This window comes from Periophthalmus magnuspinnatus, chromosome 22, assembly GCF_009829125.3.
Source record: "Periophthalmus magnuspinnatus isolate fPerMag1 chromosome 22, fPerMag1.2.pri, whole genome shotgun sequence".
Classification (NCBI taxonomy): domain Eukaryota; kingdom Metazoa; phylum Chordata; class Actinopteri; order Gobiiformes; family Gobiidae; genus Periophthalmus; species Periophthalmus magnuspinnatus.
The window spans coordinates 15,106,721-15,126,941 of record NC_047147.1 but is presented as its reverse complement, the minus strand read 5'-3'; the positions used below and the strand labels follow the sequence as shown (position 1 = coordinate 15,126,941).

Genomic DNA, 20,221 nt, shown 5'->3' with positions numbered 1-20,221 from the left:
CCAATTCTTCACATGACAGTGCGGCCTAGCATCATTGAAATCTATCCAGCAACTCTGCACGTGCAGGCATTCATCATTCTGTTGTCACTGCTCTTTTACCGGTCTATTATTTAATATGCTCAGCTATTGTTAAAGCCAAGGTCTAAATCTCATGCTTCTATAAATAAAATCAAATGTTGAAAAAAAAGAAAAGTCCAGTTACGTTTCATCCCAATTTTTTATGTGAAAGAGATCATATAAATCTTAATAAATAAACAAAAAAACTTACATTACAATGTATTCAGCAATACAATGCCAGTTCATCTAAATGCACATTTTCTCTCAGCATTAATTATTCATTGCTCAGGGGAGTAGCTCTGCTTTAATAGAACTGTGCCATACATAGTCAATTCTTGTAGATAGACATCTGTTTGGAGGTCTAATCTCCTCACTACAGGAGCACGAGTTTGTAATGTATGCTGCAGTGGAACATTCACTGTGGACCTGGGCCACACCACTTATTCTACCAAACAGGAGTTTCTCTATCTTAGTGTCTTCAATAATAAAGACCCCTCCCTCTCACACATGACTCCATGATGCCGGTGTATCAGATGCTGTCCTTGGTGAACTCGCAGACAAAGTACATAGTAGGGGTACAGGACACATCGGTCCACTCCCCGGACGACAGCAGGTCTGTACAGTCCTCATCATCATAGGCGTTGTTGGGCTCCCCTCGTCTCCAGGCGCTGAAGGTGCTCATGGGAGAGGAGTCCACGTAGATGAAGACACCCTCTCGCTCCACATCGTTCAGGCCAATGTAGACCCTGCCCACCCCCTGCTCCCGGAGGTACGTGGCCAGGACAGAGTTGGAGACAGTGTCTTTTGGCATGGCCAGGTGCCCTCCCCTCGCCTGGCAGTAGAGCTGAGCGTCCCAGTAGCGTTTCTCCTCCTTCACCAGCAAATACACCTTAGTCTCTGTCTCTTTTATGCCAGCGACAGCTGCAGGGGAGGGCAGGGCTGAAAAATGACCACTTGGATTTCTATAATTTTTGCTTTGAGCATTGAGTAAGCAGACACAGAAATAAGGAGCAAACATACCATTTTTAATGAATTTCAGTTCTGAGGATAACTGGACCACAAGGAGCTCCATCTCTCCGATCATCTTTCTTATTGGAGCGCACTCACAGGGCAGCCCTGAGGACACCAACATGTGCAGTTATGTGCTTTTAAACATCTCCTGTATAAATATGCAAACATTCTGCACTGACCTGGCTCTCCATTTGGACCTTTTGGACCAGGGTCTCCCATTTCTCCTTTATTGCCTGTTTCAGAAAAGTAATACATGTATATTATTTTCACAGTTATTATAATCACATTTTACATTTTCTAAAAAATGAAAAAAATAACTTGAAACTTGGAAGCATTCCTTTGGAGCCTACAAGTGAAGATAAATGAGTGTGGAGCATTTATCTGCTCGGCCAATGACCTTTCATTCCACTGGGCCCCACTTTTCCATGGCGTCCCAAAACTCCTTTGTGCCCTTTAATCCCAGGTGGGCCTAAAGCGAGAGCCCACACTATTAGTACATTAATTTTTATGAAACCCTCATTTTTGAGTTCTTCAGATGTGTGAACACAAAGTGCACAGAGAGTTACCCATCTCTCCTGGAGGCCCCACTCTTCCAGGTCGTCCCGGAGCCCCTTTCTGGCCCTTGTCCCCTGGCTCTCCTATGGGGCAAAGAAACAACAGGAGGCAATAAAGAAGCAGATTATACACAGTGGATATAAAGCCTCACCTTTGAGCCCTGGGACCAGAATCTGAATGGTGCAGGACTCCTCCGGCTGCTGAGCGTAAGACATGTGCACTAAAGTCAGAGCAGACAGGACCAAAGCGGGCAGCAGGAGCACATGAGGAGCCATAATGCACTCTAGGTCCTTCAGTCTGTGTGACAAGAACAAAATGACAGTGTGACCTGGAGTGTAGATAAATAGCTCACTTTTAGTTGTAGTAAAGAAGAGCAAAAATGAGATATAAAGTAAAAAATTCTCTGTAAAGGAATTCATTTCAGTCAAATGATGTTGTGAGGTCTTACCTGTGGCTGAGCTGTGTCCGGTCAGAACTGTAGTCCGTGTGAAACATACAGAGTGTGTGAGGAGGCTGAGGCTGTGGCAGGACAGTGATAGTGTTGGAGTAAACAGTCAGATAAGGCCGCTTGCTAAAGATAATTGGCTGGGAAAGTATTCAGGGGCTTCACAGCACTGCAAGGCTTGTTAATGACATGTTTAATAACTTTGATATTCATGTTGTACATTTTGGCTTTACATTTTTATTCTTCTTGCTCTTTTTGTTTTTGATTGCAGGATCAATCAGTTTGCTGTCTCCATTTTATTGTGTATTTAATACATAGGTCTACTATGAGATTACTGAGTTCTATCTAATTTTTTTTTTATTCTTCTTAAAGTTATCTTACATTATAATGTTTTTTGTGTTTTTCTTTCTTTCTTTCTTTCTTTCTTTATTTATTTTTATTTATTTATTTATTTATTTTTTTGCTTTTTACTCATTAATTGGGTTTAACGCTTGTAATTCTTTTCTCTCATGCATTACCACTTGGTGGAGCTATTGCTATAGAAGAGAAAAAGTAGGACTATAAATCGGGTTACACTTGTATAAATGGAAATTGCAAAATATATTGCGAAAGTATCCTTATTAAAACACACACAGTTCTTCTAAACACAGTCGTGATATAGCCCAGTAGGCCACACGTTTTTCTATAATTTAGCCTATGTATTTTAGAAGTTGTATGATGTCGTATTGTTTGTAATAAGATAGGTCTCCGTTCAGACCGATCAAGTGTCCTCATTAGAAAGACAACCAGTGGAGGATAAGATGTCTTCTTCTAACGCTTCAAAGTGTTGAGTTACTGTCTGAATTATTCAGGAGTCTTGAGGCGCAGAGTTGGCGGATGTAGACGATGTCAACAGTTCACAGTCAGCGCGTTATGGTCCTCTGTTCTGCCCTGTTTGCTGAGTCTGGTATCATTTAAAGAAGGCAGGCAGTCCTGGCAAAGTTTTAAGCAGAGTATCCTTCAGACATAGTTGTGTTCACACTGTTTCAGATACTTTTCACGCAGCTTTACTGGTGCTGAGGTCCACAGTTGTTGTAGTGACAATGGGCTACATTTAAAAGCCTCTAACAGCATGCATTTAGCATTACAAGGGGCAGACACGATGTAAATAACCTGACATACGATCTTACAGGACTCTGTCCACACACCTTAAGTGGTGCTGCGTCAGTGACGTCATCGGGCTTACGGGCGCAGGAGCCTAGGCTCGCGCGTCCACAGTATCGCGCTTTCCTGGACGAATACAGGAGGAGCAGGCCTACAGCTGCAGCGCATGAGGAGCACACTCTTCAAACGGACCGGACCTGTCTGAAGAATATTGCCTGTAAGTAAGATTTCTATCTGTGCTAATATCCAGGTAGGTGGTGAACTGTGTATTTGAGCTATGATCATGAGAACAGCCCTGCCTATCGCCTCTATACAGCTAAGCTGCTTGATTCACTGCCAAAGTCATTGACTTCATTAAGTTGATTTGCAGCTTAACCAGCTCCTCTGCACAGATCAGAAAGTCCTGGCTCGACCCATGTCATGTGCACGCTGCACTTCTGACTTGTCTGTATTGACAGTAACTTTGCTTTTAGGATACATTTATATTAGTTTACATTACAGGCCATTAGAGTGAGCTTTAGTAGCCAGGCCTAGATGTTAAAAATATAAAATTACTGATACAATGAAAATACAATATTACCAGTTGTCACCACATCACTTATCAGTGGATAACTCCTTGTTCAACACCTAGTAGAGTTGGTAGGATCATCTCAGTGACAAGATACTTTGTAACCTGCTAAAAATGATCTTTCATTTCCTATTTTAAAAAAGTTAAATCTGTAACAAAGTTGCACAGAGTACAACAATAAGGGCCACCTCATATATTTAAATGCTCTAGACATGTAATGTGTGTGTGTGTCTTCTGTTTGGCTCTCCCATGTCCTCCTCCCAGGCAGGAAGAGGAAACAGTCTGTTTGCATGTCCCACTTCAGGTCTCAGTCTCTGTTGCTAACACTGAATATAATACACTATAACAAGCTGGACTTAACTGACTAACACTGGATCTATACTTTATCTGTCTAACACTGTGAACAGCGCAGAAGGGTGTTTGAACACACTGTACTGAGAGTGTGATGCATATATTTGGTGTTTTTTTTTTCTTTAGGCAACAAACAATCTTTATGTCAGTAAAGTGTTAAAAGCCTTTAAACACAGGAATATCTTGGTATAAACATATTGCATTGAGGATGGTTGTTTTAAGATCCGGCTCATTTGTTTTGAGCAAACCAAAGGTTTTCTCAGGGGGACTTTTGTGTTTGGTGGAAAAGCCTTTGGCCTGTAGTCTTCTGTAGTCTGGTTTACATATCAGCAGAGAAGTTCAATGCAAACTTAGTAGCCTATTTTGCATTACAAACGTCATTCTGTTTTGCGTATTGACATTTCCTCATTGTTGCCATGTTCACAGACGTGAGTTGTACAGACAAGAGGTGAGCCATGGAGGACGGGAAGCCAGTGTGGGCACCACACCCCACCCATGGGTTCCAGCTAGGCATGATCGTAGACATCGGAGCAGATGCACTGACCATCGAGCCGCTACACCAGAGGGGCAAGGTCTGTGTCAATCCTCGCTCACATTTACACCTGCTGCCACCAGCCCCACTGGGGCAGCTAAAACTTTATGAGAGTACTAAGGAATTTAAGGAAATTATTCTATTATGTGTTGAAAATGATGCGCTGTTAAGAGTAGGATCTTATACTATTTAAAGACTCCACAATGGAGTCACTATCACACAGTACAGTGTAATCTAGAGATTCCTCAGAAATGATAGTGTTAAACATACACCTGTGTGTGCTATACATATGTCAGATACAGCTGACCAGGATGAGGCAGTGCCATGTTGCTCTGGAACTTCCTGAGCCGGTCAGTGGGGCAGGACTCAAAAAGCAGACGGTCACTGAAGGTGCTCCTTTTCCTCCTCCTCCTCCTCCTCCTCCTCCTCCTCTTCCTCCTTCCCCCTTCTTCTGCCACAGAAATCGCCCATAGAGACACTGATAGAATTATGTCACGCCCATATGCAGGTCATAATGAAGCTTGGAAATGAAGGTGATTTGATTAACACCTTCCTAATTATTGAAAAAGAGCCTAAAACTTTTGACATATTTACACATTTTAAATACATACACTACTTGAAGCTTATATGTATAGTATTGTTTTTCATTTAAGTGGCCTCAGACATGTTGGTCCAGGATGCTTGTATGCTGCCACCTAAACACAGGGCTGTGAGGTGATGTGTGAAACAGGAGCCTCGCTGTGCACTGAGCCATGAATAAGTAACAGTAGCAGCAGCAGGCGGAGATAGTGTTGCCCAGAGCAGAGAGGCTGATTAGGGACTGAAGGCCACCTGCTGCACCTGCTGCACCTGCCCCACCTGCCCCACCTGAGACTGAGACCTGTTTACTGGAGTCCCACTAGAGCATGCACTAGCATTCTAGATGGAATACAATACTATTATCACTTTTTAGTTATTATCAATTAAGTCTTTGTTCATGATTTATTAATTTAGATGCAGTTATTATGAAGTGTTTCGTGTTCCCTTCTTTTTTGATACAATACGATGCATTTTCAATACAAAATAATACTATTGTGGTCTTATACAAGCTTGGATATGGATTAAGGGAATTCTAAATTATATTATATTTACACCTGTCTCCAAAGGTTGTTTCTGTGCTATGGAAACAGTTGGCAGCCACTTAATGGTCTATTGAATTTCCCTGGGGAATATGAACTGAATTGAATGAAAGACAGGCGTGTGACTGGCCGCCGTAGCAGCTCATTAGCCGCTCCTCTTGTTTACGGCAGTACAACATGTTTTTGTGCTGCGTTTGGCCCTCGCTCAAACCCGGAGTATTCACAGGGTGGTGGGAGATATCTACCCTTCTGGTGCATGTTTTTGAATGATTTTAATATTACATGTTTTAGAAAGCTTGTCCTAAGCTTATCCTCTCTCAACAAATTATTCATAAGTTTGTGTGTTCCTTGGTTCTATTGTGGCACAGTTATTCCGCTAACTTTAATTCCGCTGAAACTCATTTAAAGATGTACTGTAACCTTGCTTGTTGAAGTTGAAATTGCCTGAATATACCAGACTAGAGTATGGCATTAAAGTATCTTGTTAGTATCTTGTTGAAAAACATTCATTCTGTGAAATATGTGACCTCTCTAAGTTACAGATGTGACCTGTAACTTGGCCTCATGGTGTGAGCTTTTCCCATCAAAAACCCTGCATAGTGCACTTTTACCATATAAACCTCACCAAACAATTAGTTGGCTTGGTTATGTATAAATAAGAGATAGACCGATATACAAGGGCGATATTTGCACTTTGTAGCGTACTGCGTCTCCTCTGCTTCATAAATCTTTATTTAAACACTTTAGTCCAAAGAGGGCACTGCAAAAAATGTGACTACACTACTTTTTTATCCAATTTGTAGTAAAACAAGGTCGCAGATGGGTTTGTTAAATTAAAATTAGACCATTAGGGTAAAATTGCCGAAATCGGCCCTACATATTGTATCAGCATTGGTCATGAAAAAAGTCTCTAGTATGAATGCATAAATATTATTCATTTTTTTATATTAACTATACATTACTTTTACTTACTTATTTTACTAAGCCTCATGATAAATGCAAACATCTTTTCCAGACATTTCTTGCTCCTATGAATCAAGTATATCCCGCTGAAGAAGACGTTAACAAGCACGTGGATGACAACTGTAAGTTTACTCCTATGTCCCACAGAGTCAGGATTGGCACCTCCAAATTAGTCTCTGAAATGGTTACTTGGATGAAATGAATCCATGTAATAAAACCCAAATGTAACAACACTAAAATTATACACAGGTATCTTATTTGTATTTTCATTTATAAGGTTGTATTATGAATTGTTTTTTGCTATCTCTATTGAGTTTGTCCCACAGAAATGTTCTCTCTGTCCCTCTGCCCAGGTTCCCTCATGTACTTGAATGAAGCCACCCTCCTCCACAACGTCAAAGTCCGCTATAACAAAGACCACATCTATGTACGTTTTTTTTCTGTCTTCTATTTTTTTTATTTGTAGCATCGCATTTTCTAACCTTTTACAAATTTCATCTGGGAAAACAAATTAAATAGATATAGGTACAACATAGGTACCAGGACAAAAGGTGAGCCCATCCGTGTCCCTCCCTTATCCCCAGGGACAAAAAGCATCTGGCAACCAGCACTAGTGAGTCAGATGAGGCCCTGCCAGAGCTCCGCCTGGGCCCAGCCAGTGCACCTGTGTCTCAACAGTGTTTACTTTACTAACTGAACCCTTTGTATGTGAGGTGTGAATATCATTAGGTTTCATTTGGGACATTTCAGTGTAATTGGAAACGGCAAGGTTTTTAAATTAAATATCTCAACACAAAATAATTCTACCAAAAACTTGACATGCTCCCATATTCAGTTTTAACCCAACTTATTATATTTAGTACATATTTATTATATTTTACAGACTTACGTGGCAAATATTTTGATAGCTGTCAACCCTTACTTTGACATCCCCAATCTCTACGGTCCAGAAGCAATCAAGTCCTACAAAGGGAAGTCTCTGGGAACACTTCCTCCTCATGTGTATGCGATAGGTGAGCACACTCTATTCTAATACGATATTAAGAGGCTACTGTATTTAAAAATGTGATATTTGTTTTTTGATTTTAGCTGACAAAGCGTACAGAGACATGAAGGTTCTAAAGATGAGCCAGTCCATTATTGTGTCTGGAGAATCTGGAGCAGGGAAGACAGAAAACACCAAGTTTGTCCTCAGGTGCAGAGTATTAGAGATTTTAGAGTTCTGAGCTTATGTTTTTCATGTTTATTTGAATATTGCAGTGTTAATTTAGTTTGACTAAAAACATTTTGTGAAATTTTACTGAAAAAATTATTTTTACTTTTTGTGTAGTTTTTGTCACCAAACATGTCATGGTCATTTAGTTAACTAAATCCATAATATTTTCAGTCAACCACAAAATATATATTTTTTATTTTAACTATGATAAATTGTATTACATTTCTTCATGGGAAATTTTAAGTTGTGTTCCTTGGATTTTGAGTTTGTTTACAGCCTGGTTTGGGGATTGAAATTGGAACTTGGATCTAGTGCCAAATATCCATATTAAGTCATAGTTTTAGTTGATAAAAATTTATGTAATTTTAGTCATAGCCTTAGTCTTTATGATTACATTTTTGTTTTAGTCAGCCAAAATATAACATTAACTATAATGTGTGTGCATAATGGATAATGACCTGTAATATTGCAGATATCTGACTACAACTTATGGAACTGGTCAAGACATTGATGAGAGAATCGTTGAAGGTAACTATAAGCAGTCATTTTTAAAAGAGTATTGGCCATAACAAGAGCCATGTCTGATCTTGAATAGCTAATCCCCTTCTGGAGGCCTTTGGGAATGCCAAGACTGTGCGGAATAACAACAGCAGTCGATTTGGAAAGTTTGTAGAGATACACTTTAATGAGAAGGTACAAAGTGATTTTGCTTAGCTTATACTACTCAAATATTTGACTACTGCACAACAGTTTTAACCGATTAATTTGACTTTTGATATGTCAGAATGCAGTTGTAGGAGGGTTTGTTTCCCATTACTTGTTGGAGAAGTCCAGAATCTGCGTTCAGAGCAGTGATGAGAGGAATTATCACATCTTCTACAGACTGTGCGCTGGAGCCACTGAGGACCTCAAGAAGAAACTCCGCCTGGACTCACCAGACCACTTCAGGGTCCGTGCACAGATCTTACATCTTTATGTCCAATCATGTGGGGAAAAAATAAATAAAATAAAATTATATACATACATAATAATAACTTTTTGTTTTATAGTACTTGAATCGAGGATGCTCCAGCTTCTTTGCCACTAAGGATTCAGATAAACAAATCCCACAGCAACGGAAAAGTCTTGAGGTGAGGCAAACGAAACTGTGAATTTGATGAGATTGGATATTTACTGTCAACTAGTCTTTTATAGACATTTGTAGTGTCCAAGTTGCTGTTCATTCAACCATTAAAACTATCTTAATGTTAATATCTTAATCATTATTTGAAGTTGTGAGAGTTGATGGTTCTAATCCCATTTTCTTCCCATCTCATTGCCAAACATAGGACTCCAAGGTAACGTTGCCTTTATGTGAGCTGCTCCTAGATCTGCAAGAGTTTTGCATGAAGCTGGTGCAGCGTAAAAGGCTGCATGCTAATTTATATGTGCATGAGGAAGAGGGGCAAAGCTTAAGGATTGTATTTATTTATTAGCTGATTTTCGTGGTTGGTTGTGTTGCTGCCGGTAATGGTTGTGTGTTTTTTTAATGTTGTCGGTGGTGGGTCTCACACACGTGAGTGGATTCTGACTGTATGTGGTTTGCAGCATGTGAAGAGTGGAGCCTTGAAGGACCCACTCCTCGATGATCTGGGGGACTTCAGCAGGATGTGTGATGCTATGAAGAAGATCGGCCTGAATGACACAGAGAAGCTGGACCTCTTCAGAGTGGTCGCTGGAGTTTTGCATTTGGGAAATATTGACTTTGAAGAAACCGGAAGCAGCTCCGGTAATAAGCAGAAGAATATGATGGTTGTAGTCATATAATAATGGTCACGAAGTATAACATGTGTCTTGTAGGTGGCTGTGTGCTTAAGAACCAGTCAAGTGATTCTCTGCAGTTCTGTGCTGACCTGCTGGGTCTGGACCAGGACGATCTGAGGGTCAGTCTCACCACCAGAGTCATGCTCACGACAGCAGGGGGCGCCAAAGGAACTGTGATAAAGTAAGTACAATAAGCGTGTGGTGTCCATAGAGGGAGATTCAGGGAAGCTTTCATTTGTCTGTGAACGTATATTCTCAGTATCTGTGAATGGGTATTTATCACAATGTGGGGACTAAAATCAGTATACACACTCAATCCATGGAAATCTGCCTCCTTTATGCGAGACAAAAATCAGGTCCCCATGATGATCTATTAGGTAAAAAAATGGTTCATTGTGAATATATGGTTTCATAATAAATTAAGGGTGTAGTGTGTTATGGTTAAGGTTAGGATCAGTCTCCAGGAAATAATTAGTCAGTGTCCTCAATAAACATGGAAACCCAGTGTGTTTGTGGATGTGTATTGTGTGTTTGCTTGTGCGTTTGTGATTAAATCAAGTTTGCATTGTGTTCTTCTCATGCAAGGGAACTGGGTTTGATGAAAAGGTGGTACCAGTCTGACATTAGTTGTCAATGGTTTGGTGCTTGAATGGAGGATGAATATTTTAACAAGGACAGATGCTGCTCTGGCCTGGAAGTGTTTGCTCCATATGAATAATAGAAGCTGTATCTGAAATCTAAATGATTAAGAACTGGCTCTGGAGCTTAAGGGCACAACTGAGGATTTAAGTTATGAAGTGGCTATTCATTATGTTAAAATGGATTTCAGTTAATTTACATGAATGCCTTGACTACTCATTTAATTTCATTTGTGGACGGACATGCAGATACATTAAAAGAAAGAGACACAAGTGAGAGGAGAGGACAGAGGAGGGGACAGAACTACTACTCTCCATGAACCTGTTTTTATTCATAATTCTGAACTGTTCCAGGCCTTATCATTATCTTTAATGTGCCCAGGGTCCCTCTAAAGGTGGAACAGGCCAACCACGCCCGGGACGCCCTGGCCAAAGCTGTGTACAGCCGGCTCTTTGACCACGTGGTGAGGAGAGTCAACCAGTGTTTCCCCTTTGAAACCTCCAACCATTTCATTGGAGTTCTGGACATTGCGGGTTTTGGTAAAGAAAGACTTAGATTTTGTCATTACTTTTAAATCACTGTTCACATTACTCATTGTCACGTTGGTGTTTTTTATGTCACACATTAGAGTATTTTGAGCACAATAGCTTTGAACAATTCTGCATCAATTATTGTAACGAGAAGCTCCAGCAGTTTTTCAACGAGCGGATTCTTAAAGAGGTAAGTAGTGTGGTTGGTAGGCTCGCTCCTCTTTATTTAATTTATCACACTTATGTAATATGTACATTTGTGGTGCAGGAGCAAGAGTTGTATCAAAGGGAGGGACTGGGGGTGAGTGAGGTACATTACGTCGATAACCAGGATTGTATAGGTAAGAATTGTTTATACACATCTCAAAAGCACTTTTTATGCAAAACTTAATAATTGGTTACTGATGTTTCCAGACCTTGTGGAGGCCAAGCTGGTGGGAATCCTGGACATTTTGGATGAAGAGAACCGTCTCCCTCAGGCCAGCGATCAGCACTTTACTGTGGCCGTTCACAGCAAGCACAAGGACCACTTCAGACTTACGGTGAGGACAGCTTTACAGTGAACTTTACATCGCACATTAGAATGTCTAAACTTATAGATAAAACAGGGTGCGTTTCCTCATTTCCAAAATTAGTTCTAAAAATGATCCTCATTTTAAGAATGATAAGCACTGGGATAAATTCCCAGTGCTTTTCACCCAGCCATTTCCATCAATTGAAAATGGCTTCTGGATAGGAGCTGACACGTCCTGATCACAAAAAACAAATGACCACCAATGAATCCTCCTCTACACTGAATCACATTGAATCACTCCTTGTCATCAATAATAATACTTAATTTATTTGTATAAAACTTTTCGAAAACAAGTTTTAAAGTACTTCACAATATGTGAAACCAACATTAACACAGATGGAATATCAAAACAATAATTGAACACCATAACAGTAATAAACTACAATGTACAATAGAAATACATTAGAAATAAATGTACAATAAACCATTTTATAAAAATGTTTTTCTGTTTTTAGGTTCCGAGGAAGTCAAAGTTGGCCATTCACCGGAATCTTCGAGATGATGAAGGCTTTATGATCAGACATTTTGCCGGAGCTGTTTGTTATGAAACGGTAAGACTTATATTGGAATAAACTGTAAGTACATATTTTGTAGTTGAGACAGATATTTTGGTTTTGCTCTTTCATGAATGCATGCGTTGTGTATTTGCCTGCACAGACACGTTTTGTGGAGAAGAACAACGATGCCTTGCACATGTCCTTGGAGTGCCTGGTGTGTGAATCCAAAGACACTTTTGTCAGAGAGCTCTTTGAGAACTATAACAGCGCCAAAGACGTCAAGCAAAAGTCTGGCAAACTCAGCTTCATCAGCGTTGGCAACAAATTCAAGGTCACACAGTCTAAGGCTGGCTTCTGGTCCTCACTTTCCCAGCTCTGTTTTACTTCCTCTTCCAAGTTCTCCTGTAGACTTCCTTCAGTCTTCCTCCTTTTCTTCTTTGAGCTCCTTTGGGGATAAAACTGGATCAAGTCAGATCAAGGTACAGTTATAAAGAAGCAGAGTTCTATTTCATTCTTACTGCATCCCACCATGCATGCACAAAGGGAATAATCGAGTGCTTTCAGCACCTCTGTCTGATGGTCATCTGGGATTCATAGAACTGTAGTTACACTCTTAACGTTTGTTTCAGTGCCAGACCCTCTCCAAAGAAGCTACATAATATTGCCACAGACTGTTATGTAATGTGACAATGTGCATCAAATATCCTTGGAATAATATTATTCTTTCCGATTTACAGACTCAGCTAAACCTACTGCTGGAAAAGCTCCGTAGTACAGTAAGTACCCATGTTTTCTCTTATACAACCTTTTAACTGTTATGAATTCAGCCAAGGTAAGTCTTTGGAAGCACTTTGCCACCACGATTCACTCACTACAGACACACAAAATACATTATAGCCACAGGAACAGCTTTGGACAGGAAGTGTGGGGGTCCTCAACCAGAAGTGATTATGTTTTTCCTGTGCACATTCAGGGTTCCAGTTTTATTCGCTGTGTGAAGCCCAATCTAAAGATGGTGAGCCACCAGTTTGAGGGGGCCCTGATCTTGTCCCAGCTGCAGTGCTCTGGTAAGTTATAGACTTGTAGCATTACCATCCTTTATCTTTATTTGTTAACCCTTGTCTGCTCCCATCTGTTTGACTCTTCTTATCCAGGATTTAATAAAAAATAATGACAGTTTTGGTAAAATGCAACTGCTAGCCCTATAAACAGATCCTAAGTGTAATACTGGTACTGCTGATTGTTGCTAGGAATGGTGTCAGTGCTGGACCTGATGCAGGGCGGCTTCCCTTCTCGCGCTCCCTTCCATGAGCTCTACACCATGTACAAACAATACCTACCAGAAAAATTACAGCGACTCAACCCACGGCTTTTCTGCAAGGTTTGTTTCACTGTGTGTGAATATTCAGATCCTTCATATAATGATACTCGATGTGATTACTGTGCTTTGGTTTTTGTGTCAAGGCCCTATTCAAAGCTTTGGGACTAAATGACGCTGACTTCAAGTTTGGGCTGACCAGAGTTTTCTTCCGCCCTGGAAAGGTCATTTGTGTTTTTTATAAGCTAATCATTTGTCTTCTGTTTTTAATGTCTTTTTTGTACTGTAGCACTTTGAGATTTGTTGTTCAAATGTAAAGTGCGTTATAAATAAAATGTATTATTATCATTTATTTTTCTATAGTTGAATTACTGTCAATATGAACAGAATGTTTTGTTACCATCAGTTTGCAGAGTTTGACCAGATCATGAAATCGGACCCGGAGCATCTGGCAGAGCTGGTGAAGAAGGTCAACAAGTGGCTCGTGTGCAGCCGCTGGAAAAAAGTGCAGTGGTGCAGCCTGTCAGTCATCAAACGTGGGTCAAACTCTGAACAATACTTTGTCCACAAATACTGTACTCAAGCATTAGAGTGTGTAAATATATTAGTAACATGTAATAGAATTGATAATTACAGTGCACTTGAAGAAATGTTTGAGCTGTTTGCATATCACCTAGGCCAGGGGTCAGCAAACCGCAGCTCTGGAGCCGCATGCAGCTCTTTTATCTTTATACTGCGGCTCTGCATGGCTTGGGAAGATAAATTATAAGTATTTCACTGAAGTGTATTTTATTTGTGTTAGTTCTTTTTTATTGTAGTTTAAATTGAAAGATTATTGTGATCTTGAAATTTTAAAATACAATTATATTTTATTATTTTTCATTGCTCAAAATAAGCGCCACACTCGCGGAAGCCGGTATACTCGCCAAAACAAAACAAACACCGTTCATGTCTCCCAGATGACAGATGTGTGTAAAGATGAAAGTGACTTTGTGCAGCCTCGATTGTGCAGAGGTTCAGGAGCAGAAGTCTCTGTAGCACTTCATGGATTTCATAAGCAACACACTATAGTTGTTTATACAAAGTGTAAAAGTTTGAAAAAAACAATAAGCATGAAGGTTAAAGGTCCTATATTATACAAAATGGATTCTTGTGGGCTTTAAGCCCTGTTATAATGTTGTTACCTCATCAAAAAACATCATTCACACATGTTGGAGTAATCCTTTATTATGAGTCTGTCTGCATCTCCAAACCTCAAAATGCTCTGATCCACCTTCTGATATGTAGTGGTAGTTTTCAAGTTAACAGCTAAACAGCTGCCTTTTACCTTTAGTTCACTAGAAATGGGCAATTCCAGCACTGAAATTATCCAAATTATTCTAGTGAAGGTGTGTGGAGTTTTAAAGCACAGTCACACACTGTATTACCACATGACATCGCATGACGCCACAGAGAATTTTCAGAAGAACTCAGTCTAATATACAGGATTTGTGTGTTAGATATGTGTGAATGAAACAAAACTCCGGGTATGTTTTTGATGAGGAATCAACAGTATAACAGATTAGAAAAAGTAATATAGGCCATTTAAAATGTCATGTGATTTAAAGGGGTTGGAGGTGTCTGGGATACTGAATCAAAAATATCATTGTTTTCCCCAACAGTTCGTAACAAAATGAGTTACCGAGCCATGGCCTGCATTAAAATCCAAAAGACTGTTCGTATGTGGCTGTGCAGGAGAAAACACAAGCCACGGTGAGTCCTACTGTATTTCTCATTCTCTCTGTCCATATCTCTAGCATTTCGGTCTGTTTTTAAGGCATTTTTGACCATTTACTCCCTGACCATAACTTGTGGGTTTACGATTTTGGGACACAATTGTTTTGAGTACAAACGTGATGTGAGTTTGTCCTCTGCAGTGTGGATGGATTGGTGAAGGTTCGTAATCTGAAGAAACACATGGAACATTTGACCAAAGTGGTGGATGGGCTGAAGGAGGGTAAACAAGAAGTGTCCAAGCAAGTGCACGAGCTGGCTACTGCGATAGACCAGCTCATGACCAAGATCAAGGTGAGAGGTCAATGAAACTGGGCAGATACAGACATAACCACTTTTATCATAACTATCTGAGTTATATTCTAAAAATACCCCCAATTAAAATTCCAGCTGGTTTAAACCTTTGGAGCATAAACAAAGTACTGGCCTCTTTGTGAATCTGAGGCTGTTAAGTTTTTGCTTGTGCTGTCTAGTCTAATCTAATATAAATGGTCAGGAGGTATCCACAGAGGTAAATCTAAAGCGGTGTTAAGTCGATATGGTGTTGGTAGATATTGTCAGATGGGTTTTGATTTTGATTTGCTGGGTTTTGCTGAAACCCAAATCACTAAAATGAGTTAGGGATTTGGGGAAAAAGTTCAGCTAAAATGCACATTAAAGGCCTATTCAAATGTTGTCAAAGGTTTTTTTTATTTGTGAGTCTGGAGTACAAATGGATACAGATTTTGCCAGAATGAAATCCTGCATATTTCACTTTTATTAAACGCAAAAGGGAATAAATAAAGGAAAATTTAATTGAATATACTGTGCAGACCACTGTGATGAGCTGGAAGGAGATCGACTCAGAGTACCAGGCCTTAGTGCGGCGCTCGGAGCAGCTGCTGGGGTCCATGCAGAAGAAGAAGCAGGAGCAGGAGGAGAGCGAGAGGCTCAAGCACATCGAGGAGGAGATGGAGAAGGAGAGGAAGAGGAGAGAGCAGGAAGAACAGCGCCGCCTACAGGAGGAGGAGGAGCGGCGACTGTAAGACTTATAAACTTTAAATGCTGTTAATTAAAGATGCACTATGTAACTTTTCTAGTGAATGGTCTGCCACCTGCTATTCGGTGCAATAACATCATCTGTATTTTAATATATGTAATATAAATAAGTTCTAGGCAAACTATAACATCTTCAGACAAGCAAGTGGCAATGAAAAGTTACATAGTCCACCTTTAAGCTTAGTTTATTTTATATTAGATGCTTGTTGATATACTGTATAACATTAGACGATATAGATCTATTATAAATGAATAAATATGAACATTATGTATCAAAGTATGGTTTTACTATGGTAATAAGTACTTTTGAGATAGATGAGAATAATATTGCTCTTTAAATATTACAGCAAAGCAGAGATGGAACTGAAGAGAAAGCAAGAAGAAGAAGACCGAAAGAAACGAGAGAAGGAAGACCAAGTAATGCAGGTACTGTATGTGTGAAAGATTCTGGCACCCGTCTGAACTCACCGTCTTATTGGAGTATTTCATTTTGAGTAGTAGTCTTTATTATGAACTAGTATTTCAATAAATCTTCTTTCCCTCAAGTATAAAAGTGCCTTATTCTACAGTTACAGCAATGAAATCAGATCATAATGGCACATAATTTAAATAAATGAAGTCCGTATTTATTTATTTAGTTGAGTCATGCACAGTTGACTGTATTTGAATGTGTTGTGTGGACAGGCTGAGCTGGAGATGCAGTTGGCCCTGGAGCGGGAGGAGCAGGTTCAGCAGGCAGCCATCTTGGAGCAGGAGAGGAGGGATCGTGAGTTAGCCATGAGAATCGCCCAGAGTGAGGCAGAGCTTATCACAGAGGAGGGACAGCTGGATCCGAGTCTGCGCAGGTGTATTAGCCTCACCCGAACTCTTAGCAACTATATGCGATGTTGTTTGTGTAAAATTTACTCTTTAGGACATCAGTTCAGATCTTGAGTCACATTTATGCTACTACAATTATTTGGAAATTTCCTAACTAGTTGAATATTAAAATAATCGTTAATGTATTTTGTTAATTGTCATCTGCACTATACAGTCTCATATAAAACACGTGCCAATAGACTTTTGTAGTGGAAATATTCAAAGTACATGATGAATAAGTTAACAATGAGCAGGTCCATTACCATAATTATATGACCAATCAACATCAAGTTTATCATTACATTATAAATTTCTGATTTGCCCATATTATTTCTCACAGTCTGTAACATTCTCCTTCTCACAACCTCAGGGGGGCGCAGGTGCAGGCGACCAAGGTGACTGCTGGGGTAAAAAAGTACGATCTGAGCAAGTGGAAGTACGCCGAGCTCCGAGACGTCATCAATACTTCTTGTGGTAAAGCCAACCCCTCAAAAAACTGCTGTTCTAATTCATATAGATCCTTTATAGGGTGATACATAGCCGTTTTTTATTTAAATAATATACTAATATGGTACAACGTTTTAATAGCTATACCTTAATTTGCCTTAATATGGCATAGTTTATTAAGAATTACTTAGTATCTACAAACTTAAAGTGTTAGTGTTTGGAGTTAGTATATTATTAAAGTGTAATTATTATAAAGTGTTACCCACAATATTGATATTTCCTGTTATTGTCTTATTCAAGTTATTTCAATATTTATTTTAAGTATTAAGTTGCTGTGTTTCAGACATTGAGTTGCTGGCTGCGTGTAGAGAGGAGTTTCACCGGCGTCTGAAGGTGTACCACGCCTGGAAAGCCAAAAACAAGAAACGCACCGATGATGACAGCAACCAAAGAGCGCCCAAGTCTGTCACCGACTATGGTGAGTTAAATCTGTGGCTCTCAAACTTTTTACATCAAGTACCACTTAAGATATTTTTGCTTCCCTAGTACTATCAGATCTAAACCAGGCCAAAATCTAAATCTCCACTTGAAAAAGGTTTAACTTACATTTTTATCTTAGGTAATATTTTTGTGGATATAATTCAAACTGACATAGTTGTACTTGTAAAGAGAGTCATGAGTCTGGATGTCTAAGAGTTAATTACCCTTGAACACACTGTGGTATATGAAACATTTAAGCCTGTCTATACTTCCACTGTAGGGAGTATTATAATGATACAACGAAAAGAGCTAACCACAAAGACATTTCCACCACGACTGAACTGGAAGGGTTTTTATTGCGCCTGTGCAAAAAAAAACAAAAAACATGTTATCCTAATATGTAACCTAATGATAATGAAAAAGATGCCTTATTTTAAGTGTCCAGGCATAGAATATTATCATTATACATTTCTCATGTAAATAAAGATATCTAATAACTCAGTGGTTTTCACACGAGCACTCAAAGTTGCCTTCTGTTTTAGCTGAACAGAATCCAGCTCCTCCGGCCGCTCAGCATCAGGAAGTGGCCATGAACAGGCAGCAGAGGTACTTCCGTATTCCCTTCATTCGGCCCGCGGACCAGTACAAAGACCCACAGAACAAGAAGAAGGGTTGGTGGTACGCACACTTCGACGGGCCCTGGATCGCACGCCAGGTGGAGCTGCACCCCGACAAGAGGCCCATAGTTCTGGTCGCAGGTCAGTACATATTAACAAGCAGCGTCAAGGGCCTTTGTCTTTATCAAAGCATCACAGTTGTATTAGCTTTCACACAAATGAATAGCACAGTGAGTGAACTCACATGGTAACTAGAATAATGCATTTTCCAGCCCAACCCTTTCCATAGAAATATCCAGAACAAGACTTCATTCCCGGTTCATAAATGTTTGTGAGAAACAATGCTAAGATACTGCCCACTGCTAATCATATTACCACAAAATAAAATAGAATTAATTGTACTCTGTTTTCACGAGTTTTTACCAATAAGATAATCACATTTGTAATTGCCTTATTATTTCCATTTTACCATCAGCCCCAGGTGCAGACCAAACTGACCGAGGGTGCATCTGAGTTTTAAAAGGGTGCAAACACAATGCTCTTCCATTAAATGTCATTATTTTACCAACTACAAATGAGCCTGCAAACACTTTAAAATGAGGTTGCACCCCTGTAGATCTGGGACTACTAACCACGTTATTCCTGTGCCAAATAGCAACAGCAGTTTGCATTGTTAGATATCTATGTTTTTTCATCAGTTGAGGTATTCCCCTGTTTATTCAGGGAAAGACGATATGGAGATGTGTGAGCTGAGTCTGGAGGAGACAGGACTGACCAGGAAGAGAGGGGCTGAGATCCTGCCGCGACAGTTTGAGGAGATTTGGGAACGCTGTGATGGAATTCAGTACCTTAAAAAGGCCATTGAGAACAAACAGGCCCGGCCCACATATGCTACAGCCATGCTTCAGAGCATGCTCAAGTAATGCACCTGCCCTGAGCGTAACACTGCCCCCTACAACACGTTTTTCATAATAATGTCATTTTTATCACTGATGTTGTTTTGCTCTCCATGGCCTTAACTATGTTGTTTATTTGTTTTGTTTTTTACCCTATGTTTGTGCGGCTTTTAGTCTGTTAAAATTTTAAAACAATAATAAAGTGAATACAATGAAAACGTAGTACAAAGCATAGGTACTTATGAAATATCGATATATAACTAAAATAATGATTTTATTTTCTCGATTTGAAACTGTAAGTTTTCAAGAGATGACAGACTAAACCTCATATATTGAGTTTTTAATATTTATTTTAATATTATTTGTTGCCATGCATTAGAAAATTCCATTGTGCAACCTTCACAACTGGATTTTGACTTTCACGTAGAACAGTTTTGTAGAAGATAATTGCAGTTACAATTTGCAGTTTTGTGAATTTTGTGTCCTTCCATACCAATGCGAGTGTGTATTGTTACGCAGGATGTTTATAAACCTTTTGTTCTGCTGTTTTATGATGCCTTCACTCTCTCAGAGAAAATAAACCCTCGTGACAAGCTCTTGACTTATTTACTGTGTTTGTAAAAGTACTATCATGTAGTTTGTAAAGCTGGGTGTTCACTGCACGATTTTGGCCGTTTGTGTCAAAGATTGAATTTAGAACCATCAATATCAAACCTGTCTGATATTTGGAATCTTGGTCGCAGAGTGAGCCCTCCTCTTCCGGCCAACATTAAACAAGCGCCACTAGCATGT

At 39.6% G+C, this 20,221-nt stretch overlaps 2 protein-coding genes across 5 annotated transcripts; one reads left to right on the top strand and one right to left on the bottom strand.

The window, feature by feature from the left end:
* Nucleotides 1–528: 528 nt before the first annotated feature.
* colec11 (collectin sub-family member 11) lies at nucleotides 529–2,126 on the bottom strand. 2 transcript variants are annotated; one of them, XM_033988581.2, is made up of 7 exons: nucleotides 2,072–2,126; nucleotides 1,775–1,920; nucleotides 1,635–1,706; nucleotides 1,466–1,537; nucleotides 1,248–1,301; nucleotides 1,078–1,173; nucleotides 529–996 (listed from the first exon to the last, which is right to left on the bottom strand). In XM_033988581.2, the coding sequence occupies exons 1-7, from the start codon at nucleotides 2,116–2,118 to the stop codon at nucleotides 587–589; spliced, it is 897 nt and encodes a 298-aa protein (XP_033844472.2). In that variant the 5' UTR covers nucleotides 2,119–2,126; the 3' UTR covers nucleotides 529–586. The 2 variants fall into 2 exon arrangements, with proteins under 2 accessions (XP_033844472.2, XP_055087031.1); XM_055231056.1 differs by having other exon boundaries at nucleotides 529–978.
* Nucleotides 2,127–3,328: 1,202 nt separating this feature from the next.
* LOC117390734 (unconventional myosin-VI-like) lies at nucleotides 3,329–20,021 on the top strand. 3 transcript variants are annotated; one of them, XM_055231051.1, is made up of 32 exons: nucleotides 3,329–3,432; nucleotides 4,557–4,702; nucleotides 6,796–6,865; nucleotides 7,097–7,170; nucleotides 7,627–7,756; nucleotides 7,833–7,938; nucleotides 8,432–8,487; nucleotides 8,555–8,652; nucleotides 8,744–8,908; nucleotides 9,009–9,089; nucleotides 9,547–9,727; nucleotides 9,799–9,943; nucleotides 10,783–10,940; nucleotides 11,030–11,121; nucleotides 11,200–11,272; nucleotides 11,346–11,473; nucleotides 11,961–12,056; nucleotides 12,163–12,333; nucleotides 12,740–12,778; nucleotides 12,976–13,069; nucleotides 13,253–13,383; nucleotides 13,467–13,544; nucleotides 13,727–13,856; nucleotides 14,982–15,072; nucleotides 15,237–15,387; nucleotides 15,906–16,114; nucleotides 16,479–16,557; nucleotides 16,816–16,976; nucleotides 17,360–17,463; nucleotides 17,780–17,914; nucleotides 18,459–18,674; nucleotides 19,257–20,021. In XM_055231051.1, the coding sequence occupies exons 2-32, from the start codon at nucleotides 4,586–4,588 to the stop codon at nucleotides 19,454–19,456; spliced, it is 3,759 nt and encodes a 1,252-aa protein (XP_055087026.1). In that variant the 5' UTR covers nucleotides 3,329–3,432; nucleotides 4,557–4,585; the 3' UTR covers nucleotides 19,457–20,021. The 3 variants fall into 3 exon arrangements, with proteins under 3 accessions (XP_055087026.1, XP_033844427.1, XP_055087027.1); XM_033988536.2 differs by having other exon boundaries at nucleotides 3,329–3,428; nucleotides 19,257–19,630; XM_055231052.1 differs by having other exon boundaries at nucleotides 3,329–3,461; nucleotides 19,257–19,630.
* The last annotated feature ends 200 nt before the right edge of the window (nucleotides 20,022–20,221 follow it).

What these genes read in the sequence shown, in the direction of transcription:
- colec11 (XM_033988581.2), bottom strand. Translation starts at nt 2,118, where the DNA reads ATGTTTCACACGGACTACAGTTCTGACCGGACACAGCTCAGCCACAG. An exon ending in GGGGCCTCCAGGAGAGATGG is followed by an intron (nt 1,538 to 1,634) that starts GTAACTCTCTGT and finishes CTCTCGCTTTAG; the next exon opens with GCCCACCTGGGATTAAAGGG. An exon ending in AGGTCCAAATGGAGAGCCAG is followed by an intron (nt 1,174 to 1,247) that starts GTCAGTGCAGAA and finishes TGGTGTCCTCAG; the next exon opens with GGCTGCCCTGTGAGTGCGCT.
- LOC117390734 (XM_055231051.1), top strand. Translation starts at nt 4,586, where the DNA reads ATGGAGGACGGGAAGCCAGTGTGGGCACCACACCCCACCCATGGGTTC. An exon ending in GAGGAGGAGGAGCGGCGACT is followed by an intron (nt 16,115 to 16,478) that starts GTAAGACTTATA and finishes TAAATATTACAG; the next exon opens with CAAAGCAGAGATGGAACTGA. An exon ending in CAAGTCTGTCACCGACTATG is followed by an intron (nt 17,915 to 18,458) that starts GTGAGTTAAATC and finishes CTTCTGTTTTAG; the next exon opens with CTGAACAGAATCCAGCTCCT.